This window comes from Pseudonaja textilis, chromosome Z (genome assembly GCF_049901715.1).
Source record: "Pseudonaja textilis isolate UNSWEBS1 chromosome Z, rPseTex1.2, whole genome shotgun sequence".
Classification (NCBI taxonomy): Eukaryota; Metazoa; Chordata; class Lepidosauria; order Squamata; family Elapidae; genus Pseudonaja; species Pseudonaja textilis.
Window position 1 is genome coordinate 54,952,773 of NC_142008.1, and position 21,490 is coordinate 54,974,262.

A 21,490-nucleotide genomic window follows, 5' to 3' on the forward strand; every position below is an offset into this window, starting at 1 on the left:
CCAGCTCCTTGCCAAAACTATGGTCACAAGCCACGGTCATCCCCATCTTTAAAAAGAAAGACCTCAGCCTAGTTGAAAATTACAGACCAATCTCTTTATGCTGCATCACCTGTAAAGTCATGGAATCAATTATTAACCAATCCATCATCCCCCACTTAGAAACAAACAACCTACTCTCTAATAAATGATTTGGTTTTAGGAAAAAACTATCATGTAATCTGCAACTCTTACACTGCAAAAACATATGGACTACACAACTCGATCAGGGCAAAGCAATAGACGCAATCTACATAGAATTCTGTAAAGCTTTGATTCAGTGGTGTACGACAAACTACTCCTAAAACTAAAATCTTATAGTATCTCTGGACAACTGCATTACTGGATAGAAGCATTCCTGTCAAACAGACAACAAATGGTCAAAATTGGGAGTGTCCTATCAAATTCTGTACATGTCAATAGTGGTGTCCCCCAAGGCAGTGTTCTAGGACCAACTCTCTTCATACTGTACATAAATGATCTCTGTGATCATATTAAGAGCAATTGCGTTCTCTTCGCTGATGATGTAAAGCTGTTCAATACCACAGACAATACTGCTACCCTTCAAAAACATCTTGGCTATCAGAATGGTCAAACAAATGGCAACTTCAAATCTCAACAAATAAATGCTCTGTCCGACATATTGGCAAAAAAAATCAGAAAATAAAATAGAGGCTGAATAGTCAAGACCTTGTTGATGATCCAAACTCCGTCAAGGATCTTGGAGTACTCATCTCAAATGACCTAAGTGCTAGAACCCACTGTAACGACATAGCCAAAAAGGTGTTAAGAGTTGTTAACCTAATCTTATGTAGCTTTTTCTCTGGTAATATTACACTATTAACTGGAGCATACAAAACATTTGCTAGACCAATACTCGAATACAGCTCATCAGTCTGGAACCCATATCATGTATCTGATATAAACACAGTTGAGAAAGTCCAGAAATATTTCACAAGAAGAGTTCTCCACTCCTCTACTCATTGCAGAATACCTTATGCCACCAGACTCGAAATTCTAGACCTTGAAAACCTAGAACTACGCCGCCTTCAGTCCGATCTAAGTATGGCATATAAAATCATACATTGCAATGTCCTACCTGTCAATGAATACTTCAGCTTCAACCATAACAACACTAGCGCAAACAATAGATACAAATTCAAGGTTAATCGCACCAAACTTGATTGCAGGAAATACGACTTCAGCAACAGAGTGGTCAATGTCTGGAATACTCTACCTGACTCTGTGGCTCCTTCCCCAAACCCCAAAAACTTTAACCTTAGACTGTCTACTACTACCATTTCAGCACAATCTAAGATTTTTTGAATTACTAATTCCTCTGAAGGTATGTTATTTTGTTTCCAACATTGTGCAAATTCTATCCTCGCTGCTGTCAATATATGTAGTAGAATATATTTAATCTTTTTATTAAATTTTCCTTTAATTATTCCCAACAAGAACAATTCCAGTTTAAACTCTATCTGATCTACTATTTCTTGTATCCAATTCCATATTTTGGTCCAGTACTTTTGGGCTTCTGGGCATAACCACCACATGCGATAGAACATCTTGGATTCATATTAGAGTACGTTTTGGGCAATCTCATTGGTGTCAAATGCCAACAGTAAAACATCTTGTATATGTTTTCTTTATAAGCTAGTTAATGTGTAATTTTTATTCCCAATTTTTTCCTAATCTTCTAAGTCTATATTATGTCCAATATTTTTTGCCCATGTTATCATGCAACCTTTTACTACCTCCTCTTCCAAAGCAAATTTTAATAAATAATTATACATCCTTGTTATGAATTTCTCCTCAGGGTCTACTAAAATTTTATCTAGTTGTTGTAATCAGTATAAAATCCAAATTCTTCTACATCTTTTTTGTATCTGGTTTGCAGCTGGAGATATGGCCACCAACCTATGATTACACCTTGCTCTTTTAAAGCCTGATTTGTTTTTAATTTTCCCTGATTATCTAATATTTTTTTGTATCTGACCATTTTGCCTAAATCCGATGTATTGGGGTAGATCATCGCTTCCACGCTGGGTAGCCAGGCCAGTATTTTCATATGATGTTTTTTCCTAATTTTATTCCAAATCTGTATCAGACAATCCCTCATATTGTGGGGGATATCCGTAAAAATATATGTTTCTTACTTTTCTTTTCCCATAGGAAGCCATACCAACCCATCTGTAAAACATGACCCTCCTGGGTTAAAATCCTTTTGTTGTTCAAATTGACGCATTCCTTGATCCATATCAACGCTGCAGCATTATAATAGAATTCCCACTCTGGAAGTCCAAAGCTACCTCTACTTCTACTATCCTGTAACGCTATTAATTTTATTTGAGCTTTCTTACCTGACCGTATGAATTTTAAAGTGATTTTATTCAGTTCCGTAAAAAAATTATTATCTAATTTTATGGGGATTGTTTGAAATAAGTAAAGTAATTTGGGTAGAATATTCATTTTAACCATGGCAATTCTTCCTAATAAAGATAATTGTAATTTCCCCCATGATTCCAAATCTTTATTTGTTGCAATTTCATATAGTTATTTTCTTTTATCGATGAACATCTCACAGTTAGCCATATTCCTAAATATTTTACTTTCTTTGTAATTTGCAGTCTCATTACCCTTTCTTTTCTGTTTTTCTGTTAATTTTTTAGTTAATATTTTAACTAAATATTTTAACTTTTCTCTATTAATTTTGTGACCTGATACTTCTCCATATTTTTCTAATTCTCATGTTAAAATATTTCCTGCCTCCTTTGGGTCTTTTATGAATACCAGGTCATCTGCAAAAGCTTGAATTTTATATTCTTCTTTTTTTATTTTAGTTCCTTTTATTTTTGGATTTTGTCTAATTTGAATTAATAATATTTCTAGCATCAGGATAAAACATAGAGGTGACAATGGATATCCTTGCCTTATCCCTTTCGTTATTTTAAATGTCTCTGTATTCTCCCCATTTAGTAATATACTCACCTTTTGAGTGGAATATATCGCCTCTATCATTTTCTTGAATTTGTCTCCTAAATTCATATCTTTAATTTGTTGTATCATAAACTGCCAATTAAGATTATCAAAAGCCTTTTGTGCACCCAGAAAAACTAGAGCAGCTCGCTTTTCTGGAAAGGTCTTATAATATTCCAATATGTTTATTGCTGTTCTTGTATTATTCCTAATTTGTCTTGTTGGCAGAAATACATTTTGGTCTGAATATATATAGATTGATTTAATAATTTTTTCAGCCTTTCTGCTACTATAGTTGTGAATATTTTGTAGTCGGCATTCAACAATGATATTGGCCTGTAATTTTGAATTTGTTTGTTGTCTCTACCCTCTTTTGATATTAAAGAGATATATGCCTTCCTCCAAGATTCTGGTAATCTTGCTTCCATCAATACATCATTGTATACTTCCAGTATTAATGGTTCTATCAGTTCACCCATAGTTTTGTATATTTCCCCTGGGAGCCCATCTAGGTTTTTTTTTAATGTATTGGCCACATAGTGCTTTGTCTTCCCATGTCTCCATTCTGTTCTTTATTTGGTCTTTTTTGTAAGCCAGATTGGTCTCTCCAGTAATCAGTAAGCCTTCCTGGTATACTAACTTTAGTGCATCTTCTTCATTGTCCTTCAGATATTCTTCCAATGCCCATTTTTCCTTTTTCAGCCATTTGATGTACTGCAACATTCCACACCTACCTCTTTTCTTTGGAAGGTAGATTCTGTCAATGTCATTGCAAGGAAGAAGGACATGATTCATTGTCATTATTTTTTCAGGTCTTCCTATCCATTGCTTTTAGTTCTGTTTGAGTTCAGTCCAATATTCTAATGTATGTAAGGAATGGAATTGCTCAGGTGTTGATTGCCTTGATTGTATTTAGTCCATTAAGTTTGGACTTTAAGATCTTCTTCACTCTCTTGATGTATTCACATTTAGCTTCTTCTTGACTTTAGTGTGCTTGATGTTGTCAGCTTGAAGGATACCGAAAACTCTTTATGTTATTTCACAGAATATTTTGATTCCTTCAGTTTTCACTATTTTTCCCTGTTTGATAGTAAATGTGGCACATTTGTCCACTGCAAACTCCATGGCAACATTTTGGCTGTATATATGAATAGTGTTGAGCAATTATTCTATTTCTGATGGTGTCATTTTACCAACCTCAGAAGGATGGAAAGTTGAGTCAACATTTAGCTGGGGAGGATTGAACTGTTGGCAGTCGGCAGAGTTAGCCTGTAATACTGCGTTCTATCACTGCACCACCATGGTTCTTCAACCTTTAAAATAGTTAAAATTTTGGACTAGATCTGGAAAGACTTGAGTAAGTCTAAAGCCATTTTCAACCATAAAAAAATCTCAGACTTGGAGTTATTAATTCTTAGCCCAAACTACTTCACAAGGATTGTTGCTACAATGAAAATGGAACAGAACTGCTTACTTGACACGCTGAACTCCAGAAAGAAACTGGAGTGGGTGGGCTGTAAATCTCATAATTTTATTCCCAAAATAGTTAACTTCTAAATTAATACAAGCAGTCCAGATTTCAAAATAATCTTCTGCATAATGAGATATCAGCAGCAAAAAAAAATAATTCAAAGATAGAAAAAGAAACAAGATGTTCAGTTATGTGTGTGCGCGTGGTGTCTTTCTCTGCACTACATTTCATGAATGTCATGAAAGAATCTCAGACACTGATAACAAATTTGCCATTTCAGTAAGATATTTCTGGAACTTGAATTAATAGGGTTAGGAATTTTGTAAGTCCAGATATCCTTGTGGGAGACTAGAGACAACCTTGAAGCCCCATCAGCACCGGACAGAATTTGACTGGAAGACTGCCCTATCTTCCTCAACTATCCCCCCACTTTAAAACAATGAATACTTAGGCCGCGTGTTCCCCTTTATTCCTATGGCCATCCAACGGCTGTAAATGAAGAAATATGGGGAAGGTTAAACATGTGTATTCCGTTCGCGGACATTTCCTTCGGAGCCTTGACTGTGTAAAGACAGATCAATCCTGCTGCTATGACTTTTTCTCAAAAAAAGCAAGCATACTTGGCAAGTGAGATCGGGAGGAATTGCCTCCTTCTGATTCCCCAGCCGCGTCAGGGGATCCTTACCTGTATTGCCTGATCGTGAGAACTTCGCAAGGCTCCACGGGAAACCCAGGCAGGGAGCGGCAAAGGTATTCCTCCAAAGCTCCCTGGCAAAATTGGTGCTGTTCCCGCACTTCAGTAGTATCAGGTTCACTTGCCATTTTTGCGGAGGTGAATTCGCTTCAGACCACCGGCTGATCTTTTCGCAGAACGAAGGTTACAGGAAGTGAAGCCTACCCAGTCTACGCCCAGGACGTAATACCGTCCACTTTTGGAGGCGGGCAGAGATCCCGTAGTGTGGCGAATGGCTTTCTACGCAATTTACATTCTCCTCTTAGAAGTAACATCGCACTTTCTGAAAAAAAAGATTACTTATAGCTGCGATCCTAATCAGACTTTCGAAGATTCACCTGATGTGAATAGACTGCAGTTCCTTGGGTACATATTGCTGGATGAGGGATGTGGTAGGTCAACGAACGTAGACTTGTTACGAAAGGCAGTTCTGTTAAAAACTAAGAGAGAAAGTAGACTTATCCTGAATTGCGCTTGCTTAGCCATCTAAAAGGTGCCATAATTTGAAAGCATATGATACCATTCCAGAAATCTTTTAACGCCGGAACAATGTTTGCCGGAAGTGGGTTGCGGCAGGGATGGCTTTTGCTGCTACCCCAGGAAGCGTTGGAGACATAGACGTGTCTCTATTGATGGGATTGACTGGTTTGAACTGAGTTGAGTGGCTGGACACCGGTGGAAATCTACACGTCTAAGGTTTTTTTTGGTGAAAGAGGGTGCTGTTTTAGAACTGCAGGCCCCGATGATGGCCACCTCGGGGAACCAGGTAGAACAGCTACGGCGGCGCATCCAAGAACTGGAGGAAGAGCTGGTCCGAGAGAGAGGAGGCAGTCGGGGCCTACGAGCACGGATCGCGGAGATGAGCCCCGAGGTGACGGACTCCAATCCGTACAGGTGAGTGGTCCGTACACCATCGTTCTTAATCATAGAACAAATGTTTGCAGCCACATTGCAGTTCACATTCGTTCTTTGAAGCAGCAATACTACGTGACAGGAAGTGTCTCGGAGTCTGCTGTTCGAGATTGTGATGGGCTTTGTGAACCAATACTCCCTGAATCATAAGGCTGGAATGTACCTCGGAGGTTTTCTAGTCAAAGTCCCTGATCAAGGCAGGAGCCTTATAAAATCCCAGTCAAATGATTGCCCAGTCTATTTTTGAAAATTTCCAGTATAGAGCACCCACAGTCCCAGGACACAAGCAATTCCATTAATTGCTCTCATGTTAGAAATTTTTTTCTTACTTCTAGGTTGACAAATTTTGACAAATTTCACTTGTTGCTTCCTGGCCTGCCTCCTGGTGACCTTGAGAATAAGCCAATCTTCTCTTTGTGATAACCGCTCAAGTATTGGAAGACAGTTATCATGATCCTTCTCTTCAATAGATTAGGCATACCTAGCTCCCTCAACCATTTATATATGATTTAGTCTCCAGACCTTTGATCATCTCTGTTGCTTTTCCCTGCACACTTTCCAAGGTCTCAATATTTTTTTCTGTATCATGGTGACCAGAACTGGGCACAGTATTCCAAGTGTAGTCTCACCAATGCAATGTAAAGCAGTACTATCATTTCTCATTGCCACTATTCCTTTATTGATGTAGCCTGGGACTTCACTGACTTTTTTGGCAGTTGCAAAACATTGCTGGCTTAAGTGTGGTCTACAAGGATACCTAGATCTCTTTTACAATTATGATTATTGAGCCAGGTACCACCTATTCTATACCTATGCATTTGATTTTTCTTGCTTAAGGAAACCCCAACTGCATCTTGTTTGATAGGACCCAATGCTCAAGTCTGTCAAGATTTTCTGGATCTTGAGCCTATCTTCCAAAATATTAATTATTCCCTCCAGCATGGTAGTGTCTGCAAATCTTAGGACTTCCTCTTCTATCCCCTCTTCTAGATTTATGGATATATTGAAGAATACTGAGAACTTTGAAATACCCCACTGCATACATCTCTCCGTGTAGATGTAGTTCCATTGAGGACTATCTGCTATGGGTCAGCCAATCAAAAATCCATCTAGTCATATCTATCCCATATTGCTCTTAACAAGAAGAAATCTACTTTATCAAATGTCTTGCTGAAGTCTAAGAATGCCGGTATTATGTCCACAGCATTTTGCTGGTTCCCTAATTTAGTTACTTTATCCAAAAAAGGGAATAAAGTTTGTTTGACATGATTTGTTTTTAACAAGCCATGCTTGCAAAGCAACATAAATTTTTGACCTGGCACTACATAATGGAGATCAGTGCCTCATATAAGTATATATAATCTTGAATGTTCAGAACAAATGCATTTCATTTGTCAAAGCCAGAGCAAGAAAAGAATCATGGAAATTATTGTGGATTATCTGAAACTACTGAGTTATAGTAGGGGTGTGATTCCAACATGACAATGAGCAGAGATTTATCTGAAAAAAATATTATAAAATCTTAAGATGAGTAGAACATATGGAACTCCCTGATTGATGTATCTGTCTGTCCTGTAGTGAATTAATTTTTTTTTAACAAACTGCTTTTCTTTCTGCTTCTCTTTTCTCTACTGTAGTCGCCTGATGGCACTGAAAAGAATGGGAATTGTGAAAGATTATGAGGTAGGCTAATGGGGTTTTTTTGTAAATAACTTGCCACAAAGTTTTAACTTGATAGGGCAAAGCATTCAAAACTTTGGTTTCTTGTCCTAGAAAATTCGTTCATTTGCTGTGGCGATAGTGGGTGTTGGTGGAATTGGCAGTGTGACTGCTGAAATGCTGACAAGATGTGGCATTGGTAAGGTAATAGTCATTCCTTCATTATAATTACACTGCATTCTTAGTCCTGCATAAAAATATTGGAAGTCTAAGGAGAAATAAATTCTCATTTGTTGAGAGTGTATTCATAGTGTACATTGTAATGCTTGAGTGACAGACATATAAATGATGGCCCATGATGGATTTCTTCAGCTTGCATTTTATAGAATGTGTGCCTTCTCACATTTACATTTTCAGTAATACTACTGCCCTATTTTTGTTCAAAAGACATTATTTTATTATTTAACTTACACTCTTGTTCAATATATTCTAAGAAGCTTACATTAAAAACAATGAGCTAGATGGTTTTTGAACAGCAACTCTGGCTTTCTGGAATTAATTTGAACTTGTTTTACCTTATTGTCCCAGTCTCCTATTGTCCCAGAGTCTGGGTCAAGGTATCTACCATCTCACTTGCCCAGGCTGGTGTGAGGACTTAAAAGGTGTGTAATCATCATATGATGATATTTCATCCAGATCAATGACTGGCCTTTCCCTCCAGTTTTATGCATATTATAAATAACTTGGGGAAGAGGATCAAGCCTGCCAGCATCTCTTACTAGACATGACTTGGATCACACGTAAAAGCAGAATGACAGAAAACAAGTACTCTATACCCCAATCCTTGCAGTCAGTCAGACAGAATAATAATACTACCAATTTAACAATTATTGATAAAAAAACAAAATGTTTGGAGAGTGGATATTGCAATATCTGGAAACAGGAGAAGAGAAGAGAAACAACTGAAAATAACAGAATGAAAATACATGCAAATAGAAGTAGAACAACGAATGTAAGTATCAATGGTAATAGGTGCTTAGGCACAATTCCAAGACATATGGAGCACCACTTAAACATCATTTGCATTGACAAAATCACTATCAGTCAAAAGGCAGCTTTACTCGGAACAGCTTACATCCTGGAACACCTTTTAACACCATCAAACAACATTGATCTATTCCCGTCCTTGGGAAGGAATTGATAAGTGGACAAAATGCAAAATCCAGTCTAAAATATTTGGCTGATCATGCTTCTAAGATCATGCTCGTGCTCTATAAGGTTTAACAGGAGGAGAACTATACTTCTCCCATTTAGTTCTTGATTATCCACCAGAATAATCAATGTCCACATACTTTAGAAGAGACATGTAAGATACATATTTACTCATTGTAAGATACATGTTGTAAGATATGTACTCCTAGAAGTTTATAACATGACTGAATATTTGAAAGAAATTAGAGTCAAGTTCCATTTTAAAATTACAAACTTACAAATGGTTTAGAAAAGTTGGTACTTGTCTATTTGATATTCATTAATCACTTAACCTGAAAGCACTCTTCCTTGGACATTGATAATTGAATAAGTATATTGCTTAAAGATTGCTTATCTGTTGCAAGTATTTTGAATACTTGCTGGATCTAACATACTTTGTTAAATCCAAGAATCAATTTTGGATTAGTTGAAAAAATTGTGGCAGAGTTGATCCACTTGTGTGGATATAGAACAGCGTTTTTCATGAAAGCCTTAACTAAATTAACTAATATTAACTAAATTTACTTAGTCTTTATAATTATGTGCCTTTTGCCATTTCAGCTTGAGTTTCAAGGTACCTTTGGCCTACTGTTTTGTTTATTTTTTCAGCTGAACTACAACCTAGGAAGAAAAGAGATAGATTACTTACATGATAATTCTTAGAACAATCCTCCCTAATTCAAATTAATTATATCCTCTTTAAAAAGGAGCTAATTTGAAGTTATATAGACCATTATATAGACCATTCCAAAGCACACATACATTAGTATAAGTATACAGTATATTATATAATCAGGACTTAGTCTTATTCAGAAATGAATGGAAACCATATATGTATTATTGTATTTTTTTTAGCTGCTCTTGTTTGATTATGATAAGGTGGAACTGGCGAATATGAATAGGCTCTTTTTTCAACCCCAACAAGCTGGACTGAGCAAAGTGAAAGCAGCAGAACACACTTTAAGGTATATGATGGGGAAAACATGGGGATATGTCACACCAACTTTAAAAAACATTACCAGAAAGATAGAACATTGCATTTGATGTGAAAGTTGTTTAAGAAATATTTATGTGAACATCATAAATAGCATTTTCTTTTTAAAGGAATATTAATCCTGATGTCTGCTTTGAAGTACATAATTACAACATCACTACTGTGGCCAACTTTCAGCACTTTATGAATAGGATCAGGTAAAAATAGTTTTTAGAAGTGTATTTACAGTATGCATAATAGCACTGTTTAACTTGGTTTTATTAATACTGTAGTAATGGTGGATTAGAAGAAGGAAAACCTGTGGATCTTCTACTAGGCTGTGTAGATAACTTTGAAGCTCGTATGGCAATTAACACTGTAAGTAAATAATTAAATATTCAGAACTCTCATTAATGAATCTTAATTGATGTTTGCTTATTCTTATCCAATACAAATTGAGTGCCTGTTATTAGAAAATTGTGATAGCATGAAAAATCCAGAGCATCAAGCATTATAATCCTGAATTGATTGAGTTCTTTGTGTGGACTCTTTAGGTTCTGCAGTCTCTGGTTTCTGCCTGATGTTGTGCAGTTGTATATACCTTTTATACTATTTTTAACAAATCAAATGTCATGTCTTTTTCTTAAAGGCTTGCAATGAGATTGGACAAGTATGGATGGAATCTGGAGTAAGCGAAAATGCCGTTTCTGGTCATATTCAGTTGATCATACCTGGTGAATCAGCTTGTTTTGCAGTATGTATCTGACTTCTTGTTCTTTTCTGCTTTAGAGAAATCTTTCATTCATCCAATTAATGGCAATGTATATCTGTGTTAGGGCTGTGCAAAGGCATCCTAGATGCTCATTTGCATCCACATACTGGTCCACAATAACTTCCAGCTTGAGATCTAGAAAATGCATATTCATTAGGAATAGAATTGTAATATTAAACAATTTATTGCCTTCAGAGGTTTCCTTTTTTGTTAACCGAGAAAGTATTCAAACATTAATCTTTTTTAAAATCCTGCTTTCAGAATTTTTTCCCCAAGTTTTTTTATTTCAATCTACATATACACAACAATACATTAGCAGTGCGGCATCAATATATCATACATTTTAGTATAGGCAAACTTAATAATACCAATCATATTTCTTAATACATATATTCACATTAAATCAGAATCCTTCATTGCTTATTTTCAGTACTCTATCCTAGTGCCAAACACCATATCAGTTAAACATACCTTGTCATTTCATTATTCAATTTCCTCTTCAATTTTTTTAAATAAAAAATTCTCATTTGGCAAGCAGTATGGTTTCAGGTTTCACATCTCAATACAACATGACCATAGTGACCTATTCATTTTGTTTGTTCAATTTCATATCACATTATCCTGATTAGTATTAAATATTCAACTTATCCAATTCCAATTCATGTTATAGATTATTTCATTTTTCTTAGGATATTCTCATATTTTATTTTACAATATTATTTACAATTCTCATCTCATTTCTATGTTCAATTCCCATATTACCCTTTTTTATCATATTTACAATTTTATCAATCCTTATTTTATTAATTCAAAATTGTCCCCTCTCGCCACCTTCAATTTACCTTAATACCATCTTCCTATTTACTATATAACATACACACATATTATAATTTTTGTCAGATTCTGCATTACATTTTCTCAATCATCTTATAAATCATCAAAAAATTTACAAAAATATTAGTCATCATTACAAAAATATTAGTCTAATTAATCAATTAATTATATTAATCTTTCCATAATGGTTCTCATTTCATCATTTTTTTCTTATACATCTAATCATCAATTAATATATAATATTCTCATAATATCCCGATTCCATATTTATTTTATTAAATTCCATATCTAGTGTAATGATAATTCTTTAATAACAAGAGAGAAAAAGAAAAAGAAACTAAAAAAAATCACATCAGTTACATACTTACCTATTTTCAGTACTTATTCGTATATATTACAACATATTACCCTGCAGAATCTCCTTCGCTATCCTTTTTGTCACCCATTGTCTCTCGTTCTTTTAACAATATTGAAAGATATGAAAATATCTTTTCATCCTTGTTTGCTTCCTATTTCTCTTTATTTTCTGATCCTTTCTCTTAATTCCCTTTTTCCCCATTCTTATTTCACTCCATTTCTCATTCCAATTATTAACTTTTTCTCCCTCCCTCTTTTGGTTTTTCTTTTTTTCAAACTTCCCTTTTTGGCTTTTTCCCTCTCCTTTTTTCTATTTTCCGAATCATTCTCCCTTTTATTATCACATCAGCCCACACATTTTTTATTTTAATTCCTTTCCCCCCCTGCTTAAATAATTGTTGTTCCCTTTGTTCTTCAAAGATGGCTTCTTCTTTGTTAAACTCCTCCCTCTCTGGTTTACTTTGTTCTTCAACAAGCTGGGTCGCCCTTTCTAATTTCTGTAACATGTAAATTACGCATTTCAAAATTAATTTTCATCATTTCCCTTATATCTTGCAAGTCCAATCTTATTTCAACAAATAATTCCTCCATTATGTCTTCTCCTTTTTTCCTTTTCTTTCCTCTTCCTTAATAGATGTAGTCCCAAAGTCCAGTATATTATTTCAGCCAGTGTCTTTTAAGTTTATTTTCAACAATCAATGTCCTTAAGTCTTTGTTCCAGATTTTCAAGTAGGCCCTTTCCCAACTATTTCCCACAATCACCAGATGGTTCTATGTCAATATTTTCAAATAACTTCCCCTTTATAGTATTCTAATGTCACTTTCCAAGGTTTTTATTTTTTATAATAGAGTTTCTGCTACTTTCTTTTAAATTCCAAAGTCCAATTTCTTAGAAAGACCAAACACTTTTTTTAAAAAGGTCACTGAAGTTTTTCCTGTACCATCAGGTGGCACTCTTGAGTCTTTTCCACAATTCACTCCTTCCTTAACTTTAACTTTCTTTGTTAAATATAATACTTTTATTAAATTTGCTAGTTTCAATCATTAGCTATTATTTCTTTTCAACACACTCATTTTCAGCATTTAGTCATGCCCTTTAAGTACCAATAATCCAATAGTTGTCCAGTTTAATTTCTAAACCTTTATTGTGTTCAAATATTTTCCTTTATGTTTTCTCCTCCAAGTTAATCCAATACAATAATTCAAGTCAATTTTATAAAATTCAATTTCTTTCTCACTTTCTCTGGTTGCAGCTTCAACACACTTTCCTCCAATATAGTTCTTTCTTTTTTAATACCGGGGTACCTCAAAATCCATGTATTTTGCCTGGTTCACACTCCATTTGCTGCTTCTCCGCTCCAGCACAGTCTTAGTTTCCGGGCTGTTCTTCGCCTTCGTGATGGCATTTTTGGGTCATAGCTACAGCTTGCCTTTAGAAGGGTTTTTTCCTGTCAGTGAGGGGAGTTGTGGCTCCCCTCAACCCTCTAGGTGATTTCCCCCTTTCTTCACCACCCTTACAGGGTGGTTCTGGTCCTGATTGGGACCTTCCAGCAAGAAGCAAAACTGTGCACAATCGTGGATTCCACTCTGACACCAATGACGAGCAAGCCCCTTTCAGAATTTTTAAAGGTCCTCTGGAAAGGTCTCAAGAGAGGCCCAGTTATATTTTCAGATAAAGTGTTTACATTCAGTCTTCCAATTATTCCAGAACAGTGCTGAGAGTAGTTTGGAATGAGTAATTGGCCCAAAGTTCCCCAAAAGACTTCCAGAGTTGAGGTTAGATTCGGACCTGGATCTAGTGTACCTTTTCAAGCACCACATTTTACTTCGCTGCAAAACCATGCAAGATACATAATCTTGTCTCTAAAACATGGGATTCGGATGATAAAATAAATGCCATTGACCTTCTTTTCTGTCTCTTTGGCAATACCAATCATAGTTTTTTTCCAATTGCTATTTTTAGACAATTTTTACAATATTTCCTAACTTGCAGTAATTCTTTATACTTCGATTTGCGTCTCACTCAGGCTGGTTAACAGCAGTGGATAAGTCCCTGAAAATAAGCTGGGTTACAACAGTCTGTTTTCAGTAACTCCAAACCTCTTTGGGCTTTTATAAGGATTTGGGATTTAGCCCAGATTAATGATTTAAATATATTTTTTCCATACTGTAAACTCATGGTTATAAACATCTTTTCTGTATCTTTTTCTTTTTGTTAGTGTGCACCTCCACTTGTCATAGCTGCAAACATAGATGAGAAAACTCTGAAACGAGAGGGAGTTTGTGCAGCCAGTCTTCCCACCACTATGGGAGTGGTTGCTGGTCTTCTCGTGCAAAATGTCCTGAAGTATGTGGCTAAATCTTTAAGTTGTCTTAATTTTAAAACCTCAATGAGAGTGTAGTTTTTTGTCAATGGATCTTCTAGAATAAAATCTTTTGAATTTGATTCCTTGTTTTGATACAAGCTTTTAAATTCTAACATTTTCTTCAGATATTTATTAAACTTTGGAATGGTGAGCTTTTATCTCGGCTACAATGCACTGCAAGATTTCTTTCCCACCATGACAATGAAACCAAATCCACAATGTAGTGACAGAAACTGCAGAATGCAGCAAGAACAGTATAAGGTAAAATACAAACTCCAAAAATAGGTTCCTTAGTTCTCCAGTGAGTTCATTATTCATTTAGAACCTGCTAGGGGAAAAAACTCTTGTAGAGTATTTTCTCCCACATAAGTAAATTTCAGGTAGTCATTATTAACCAGTGCATAGTGATTTTGTATATCCATTTTTGGTAAATGCAGATTTACCTTTAAATCTTATTATCCTCAGCAAAATCTTTCATATATCTTCAGTTTAGAGTTTGTCATTTTGTTTGAAAATTTTTGGAGTGATATGTGTATGCTGTCTTTGTGCAAAATGGCAGGTGCATAAATATATTTTTTAATATTTTGTTATTCTTAAGTTTGTTGCCCACAATTGTTAAATTAAACAACAGCCTCACAGATGAGAACTACCTTTATTTAATTTTGTTTTTGTGTTGTTAAAAAGCTTTAGTTGTTAGTTTTGGTGTCTTTATATTTCCAGAAAAAAGAGGCAGTGAATCCAAAAGAAGAATTAATAGACCAGGAAGAAGAAATAATTCATGAAGACAATGACTGGGGTGATTTTTTTTAAAAAGACTCCTGAAGATAATGCATGTTCCTATATTTAATTGTTTAAAACTAATCCCTTAGTGATGTCATCAGTTTATTTCTTTGTCTCTGAGGATCCTCAGGCAATTTTCAAAAGGAAATCAATAAAGTTATTATTACAATTTGAGGATCACAAAACTTTTTACAGTAGACAGGGAAAAAGGGAGAATTTTTAGGGAAGAAAACTAATCCTAGCAGACAAGAGTCAAACTGCCCTGTCAATATTTTCAGAGGACATTGCTGTATACCATTTATTTGAAAGCAAGCCATATTAAGAGAAGTTGGTTAGTTAGAAGTTAGAAGAATGCAGACACCAACTGTTTGCCTTGAAATGCCCACCAAAAGGCAGGCTGATTATTTCATGAAACTTTATGAGGGAGAAAGTTACAGTATGACGTCCTTTCTCTAGGGAATCACTAAACCATTAAAGGACTTGAGAAAATGCAGAAAAAAATTGTACATATTATGAATAAGAAGAAAAGTTAATGGCCATATTGTTCATAATGTATGTTGGTTGTTTAGTGCAGCATAAATAGCAGTAAAACTCAGTAAAACTTTCTAAATATTACTTATTTCTATTTTGATTCTCAGGGATAAGCAAACAATTAGTTATATACCTGTTATATTTTGAAAAAACTTTTTAAGATGATCATGATTCTATTAAATTACACAATTTTTATGTTTTTTGGGGAATGTTCAGGTATAGAGTTAGTTTCGGAGATTTCAGAAGAAGAGCTGAAAGATGATTCTAGTTCAGTTCCTGATCTTCCAGAAGGAATTATGTTGGCTTACACAATACCAAACAAGGTAATAAAAATGCTTGGCATTCAAGTTCTTGAAATTTGGTTTTAGGATCTAATCCATCATATCTTGTTTAGAATGGGTTTAACTAGGTTTTGCTAAACTGATTTAAAACTGTTGTTTTCTAAGCACACTTTCCCCATCTTGGGGAAATAAAGCACACTTTATTTCCCCAAGATGTATTATTGAAGTTGTCTATTAATGTGAAAATAGTTGCTGAAGTATAATCATTGGCTTGTATTAGTACACCTGCCAAATTTGGTTATCTCTAGCCTGTGGACCAAATGCTTTGCTTCAGCGTGTAGTCCTTAATGGAACTGCATCTACATAGAGGAAAGTATGCAGTGGGATATCCCAAGATTCTGTCTTTGCACCCTTACTTTTCAATATCTTCATAAAAGATTCAGATGAGGGTATAGAAGGGGAATTCACCAACTGCAATGAATGAAAAAGCTGCTGGAAAAAGTCAACATTCTAGATGATAGGCTCAAGATACAGAAGGAACTTAACAGTGGGTCATAAATTACAAAATGAAATTCGTGATGAGTAAAGTAAGGTTTTACACTTAGGCAAGAAAATACACGGATATAGGTGATACCTGTCTTGGTAATAGTAATAGTTTATAATATCTAACAGGATCATGGAGTTTTAGTGGGCAATCACTTAAATATAGCCAACAGTCTGCTGCACTCTTCAAAAAAACTAATGCAGTTGTAGGCTGCATTAAGATCATGTGAAGTGTTATTACCATTTTATGGTGCTTGGTAAGATCACAGTTGGAATACTGCATCCATTTTGGGTTGCCACAATATGAAAATGATGTTGAGACTCTAGAGTTCAAATGAACAACAAAAGTGATTAGAGGACTGGAAGCTAAAACATGAGCAGGAATTGCAGGTGTCTAGCAACAGTCAAAGAGCCACAGAGGTCGTAAACGGAAGCCCCCTGTTCAATTTTGGAACTGACTGGAAGTCTGGTTTCCCCCACCATAGCTTCTCCTCCTAGGGCAGCATCCTTTTTCCTCTGCTGACTGGAAGTCCAGTTTTCCACCATAAAGTCTCCTCCTAGCACAGCGTCCTTTTTCCTCTACCTGCCCTAACTGAAAGCCCTATCAGTTGTGGAGCCTACCAGTGACAGGGAGCCACAGCAGATGGATGAAAGAGCCACATGCAGCTCCAGAGCCACAAGTTGCTGACCCTTGGTCTAGTTTAATGAAGAGAGATTGGGGTGACTTGATAGCAGTGCTCCAATATCTAAGGGGCTGCCACAAAGCACCTAAAGCAGGGGTGTCAAAATCAAGGCCCAGGAGTCGGAGCCAGCCAGTCCTTAGATCTGGCCTGCAAGGCTGCAGTGAAAACAGAAGGACCGGCCCGCGGTGCCTCTGCCAGAGAAAATGTTGCTCAGTAGGGCTGCATGTAGCTGTCCCAAGCTCCATTTTTATTGGCAGAGGGTTGCAGAAGGCCATCACAGCTGAAAACAGCTCACGAGGGCCATGGGCCCTTGGGAGCCTGTTCTTGCTGGCAGAGCACTTGGGCCACCATAGGTGCCCCTGATCTGAATGACATTGAGCTGGCCATGTCCACACTGGTCATGCCCACCCAGTACCCCAAGGTCAAATACAACCCTGATGCGGCCCTTAATAAAATCCAGTTTGACACCCCTGACCTAAAGCAGAACAAGAAACAATGGGTGGAAACTAGTCAAGTAGAGTATCAACCTAGAACTAATGAGAAATTTTCTGACAGAATAATTAGTTAGTGGAATGACTAGCTTTCAGACGTTTTGGGTCCTACATCGCTGGAGTTTTTAACGAAGAGATTAGACAGTCAATTGTCTGAAATGGTATAGTGTCTCCTGCTTGAGTAGGGGAATTGGACTAGAAGACTATCAAGATTCCTTACAACTCTTTTATTTTTGGATGAATTGGATATGAAGTTATTTTTCTTTTCTATCATTAACAGAAAGACTGTATTCCTGCTGGAGAAATGGTTGAAGAATCTGAAGAAAGTCTTGAAGAACTTATTGCTAAAATGAAGAATATATAATATGCAGAATATGTCAGGGTCCTGTTATTTTTAGTGCTTTATAGCTATTTAATGGTTTCTGACTAAATTTCACTCATTGTATATTTATCACTCTGTTTTGATGATAGTATCATTAAATTTCCATAACTTAATACATTATTAGAAGCTATATTTCCAAATTTCCAGAAAGCATTAAAGTAATCCAATAAATTTAATAATATGAGAATGATAATGGTATATCAAATCAAGCACAAAGATATTTTGTGAATGGTAAAAATTTTATTTAATAATCTGGCAAAAGTTCTAATGTCCCTTATGTTTATAAAAATTAAAGGTTTCACTAGATGTAGCTATATTTAATTTTTGAAATACTACTCTTAATTCACCTGTAATGCTAAATCATGAATTAAGTGTAGAGTTCCTTCTCTAGATGTTTTGAGATTGAATCTTACGTATCTTGTACAGTAATCATGACAGTTGGAAGCCAAGATGAGCAGTTATGCTACTTTACATTCAGCAAGAGCAATAAACCATGATCCAAAATTATTTTTCCTGATTTGCTGTCATATACAGTATCTAGTTTATACATATACATATCTAGTTTAAAGAAAATTCAATTGAATTAACCTATAGTGTAAAATTCATTCATTAGCAATATGACTTCCATTTTAAAACATAATTTTGGATTTTACATAATTGTAAAGAAAACAAAACTAAAGTGTTTCCTTCACTGTCATAGAAAGGAGTTTTACACAAACACACGGCATATAGTACAAAAAAAAAACCCTTAAAATCATTACCTATGATTTAACTTAATGGGAAAATATTTCACAAACACTCACTAAACACTAAAATCCTTTTCTGAACCAAGTCTGAACCAACCAGAGCTGGGCGGCTTGCTTTCCCGGCTCTGCCCAACCCACACGGCTCCAGCACGGCCCTGGCGGGATGAGTGGAGGGCCTGGCGGGGAGGCGTTCACTGCCTTGGTGAGAGCTCTGTCACTGGGCAGGAGGGCCCGCCTGTCAGCTGCGCTGGGTGCCCCAGGCGAAGCTCTTCGCGCTCTGCCCAGCGCCAGGCAGGGATGGCGGCTGGGCACTTCTCCCGAGGAGAGCCGATCCTGTGCTGCGGCCCCGGGAGATTCGCCTCCCTACGTGGGGTCGGGCTGCCTTCTCGGGCAGGGGAGGCTTTGTTGTAGTAGGGTGTCGTTTTTAAAATAATTTGCTTTACCTTCAAAGGCAAAGGGAAGGCGGCGACAGGAGCGCCTGAAGCCAAGTGTCTCCGCAGGGCTCCGGTTGCAGGGAGGAGCCCTGGCTGGTCGCACGTGGCTGCGCCAAACGCTGTGGTGTTGCTCTAACGCCAGGGCAGCAAGGGAGAAGGGAAAGCAACGGTGGCGGAAGGTCTCCCAAACATCCAAGCTGTCGCCGCCCGCCCACCCGAGGATGCAATGGGGGGGGTGGATTAAGTCACCCTGAAAAGACGGCCTAGCCGTTTTTTCAGTGGTCAAAAAAAAATAAGGCCCGGCCTTATTTTGTGAGAAACACGGTAGATGACAGCAAAGGATGCCTATGCAATTAGTCCTCAACTTATGATCATTCAGTTACAATAGCTGAACAAATTACTATGTCTGGTCCTTGGGAGTTCCAGCTGTGCCTGATCAAATGATCGTGATTTGAGTGTTTGGCAACTTGCTCACATTTAAATGACAGGTTACAGTAGCCTGTAATCATGTGACTGCCATTTTCTTTCTTCCCCAAGAATTTTATTAAGATTGTCATGATACAAAATACAAATGAAAATAAAAATAGGACAAAAATGGGAAAGAGAAAGGGGAAGGAGAGGTGTAAAGAATGAAAGGGGAAAAAAGCATTCACTTTGAACTTTTTTCAACACAGTAAAATATAAAATATAATAGAGTCATGGTGGCACAGTAATTGGAATGCAGTATTGTAGGCTACTTCTGCTGACTGACTGCAGTTTGGCAGTTCGAATCTCACCAGCCTCAAGGTTGACTCAGCCTTCCATTCTTCTGCAGTCAGTAAAATAAGAATCCAGATTGTTGGGGCAATATGCTGTAAGCCATTTGGAGAGCACTATATATAAGTATATAAGTCTAAATACTTTTGCTGTTGCTATAGCCTCCAAGTTCTTACTTTACCAATTTAACAAGTACTAGCCACTAATATAACAATAGAATAGAATTATTTATTGGCTAAGTGTGATTGGACACAAGGATTTTGTCTTGATGCAAATGCTCTCTGTACATAAAAGATACATTCATCAAGAGTCAAGAATCACAAGGTACAACACTTAATAAGAGTCATAGGGTACAATAAGCAATCATACTAGGAAACAGTCAATATAAATCGTAGGGATACAAGCGACAAAGTTACAGCCATACAGTCACAAGTGGGAGGGGATGGGTGTTAAGGAGTGATGAGATTAATAGTAATAGTAGTGCAGACTTTGTAAATGGTTGGACAGCATTGAGGGAATTATTTGTTTAGCAGAGTGATGGTGTCTAGTTGTTCTGGTGTGCAGTGCTCTATAGCGCCATTTTGAGGATAGGAATTGAAACAGTTTATGTCCAGGATGTGAGGGGTCTAAAAATTTTCACAGCCCTCTTTTTGACTCTTGCAGTATACAGGTCCTCGACTGAAGGCAGGTTGGTAGTAATTGTTTTTTCTGCAGTCCTAATTGCTCTCTGAAGTCTGTGTCTAACTTATTGGGTTGCAGAACCAAACCAGAGTTATAGAGGTGCAGGTGATAGACTCAATAATTCCTCTGTAGGACTGTTATCAGCAGCTCCTTGGGCAGTTTGAGCTTTGAGTTGGCGCAGAAAGAACATTCTTGTGCTTTTTTGATTACGTTTTTGATGCTAGGTGTCCATTTTAGGTCATGTGATATGATAGAATCTAGAAATCTGAAGGTCTCCACTGTTGATACTGTGTTGTCTAGTATTGTAAGAGATGATAGTATGGGAGGGTTTCTTCTAAAGTCTACCACCATTTCTACGGTTTTGAGTGTTCAGTTCCAGATTGTTCCGGTTACATCACGAGGCAAGTTGTACAACCTCCCATCTGTATGCCGATTTGTCATTTTCTCGAATGAGACCAATCACTATTGTATCATCTGCAAACGTCAGTATTTTAATAGATGGATCGTTTGAGATGCAGTCATTGGTATATAGGGAAAAGTGGAGAAAGCACACAGCCTTGGGGGGGGGGTGCTAATTGTACAGACCTCAGGTGTGATTCTGCAAGTTTGACACCCCTGATCTAGACCAAAAAAGCATTAAAGTACAGCTTTAAATCTAGTAAATCCAAACCATCTCTTTCTTTAGTATCTTGCAACAATTTATATTTGTTCTTTTTTTTTCTTTTGCCATATAAAATCTTAGACATTTCCTTTGCCATTGTTTAAATAGAACGTTGGTCATTCAGTATCTGGAATAAAAACACATTTGTGATAAAACATCTTGATATAGATTAATTAGA

The 21,490-nt window shown here is 36.6% G+C and overlaps 2 protein-coding genes across 8 annotated transcripts in view; one reads left to right on the forward strand and one right to left on the reverse strand.

Annotated features, from left to right (window-relative positions):
* ACAD11 (acyl-CoA dehydrogenase family member 11) overlaps nt 1-5,783 on the reverse strand; it is a 75,055-nt gene extending 69,272 nt beyond the window's left edge. For 5 of the 6 annotated variants that reach the window (XM_087916716.1, XM_087916715.1, XM_087916714.1 and 2 more), the window contains exon 1: nt 5,172-5,770. In XM_087916716.1, coding sequence (XP_087772842.1) covers nt 5,172-5,308 — 137 coding nt within the window. In that variant the 5' untranslated portion in view covers nt 5,309-5,770. Of the gene's footprint in view, nt 1-5,171 lie in introns of all 6 variants that reach the window. The other variant, XM_026720385.2, reaches the window with a different exon arrangement.
* A 44-nt stretch (nt 5,784-5,827) lies between these two features.
* On the forward strand, nt 5,828-18,541 carry UBA5 (ubiquitin like modifier activating enzyme 5). 2 transcript variants are annotated; one of them, XM_026720387.2, is made up of 12 exons: nt 5,828-6,113; nt 7,769-7,814; nt 7,905-7,994; nt 9,897-10,006; nt 10,146-10,232; nt 10,308-10,392; nt 10,664-10,768; nt 14,197-14,324; nt 14,469-14,604; nt 15,064-15,139; nt 15,871-15,977; nt 17,933-18,541. In XM_026720387.2, the coding sequence occupies exons 1-12, from the start codon at nt 5,962-5,964 to the stop codon at nt 18,014-18,016; spliced, it is 1,206 nt and encodes a 401-aa protein (XP_026576172.1). In that variant the 5' UTR covers nt 5,828-5,961; the 3' UTR covers nt 18,017-18,541. The 2 variants fall into 2 exon arrangements, with proteins under 2 accessions (XP_026576172.1, XP_026576174.1); XM_026720389.2 differs by having other exon boundaries at nt 7,905-7,989.
* Nucleotides 18,542-21,490: the final 2,949 nt, after the last annotated feature.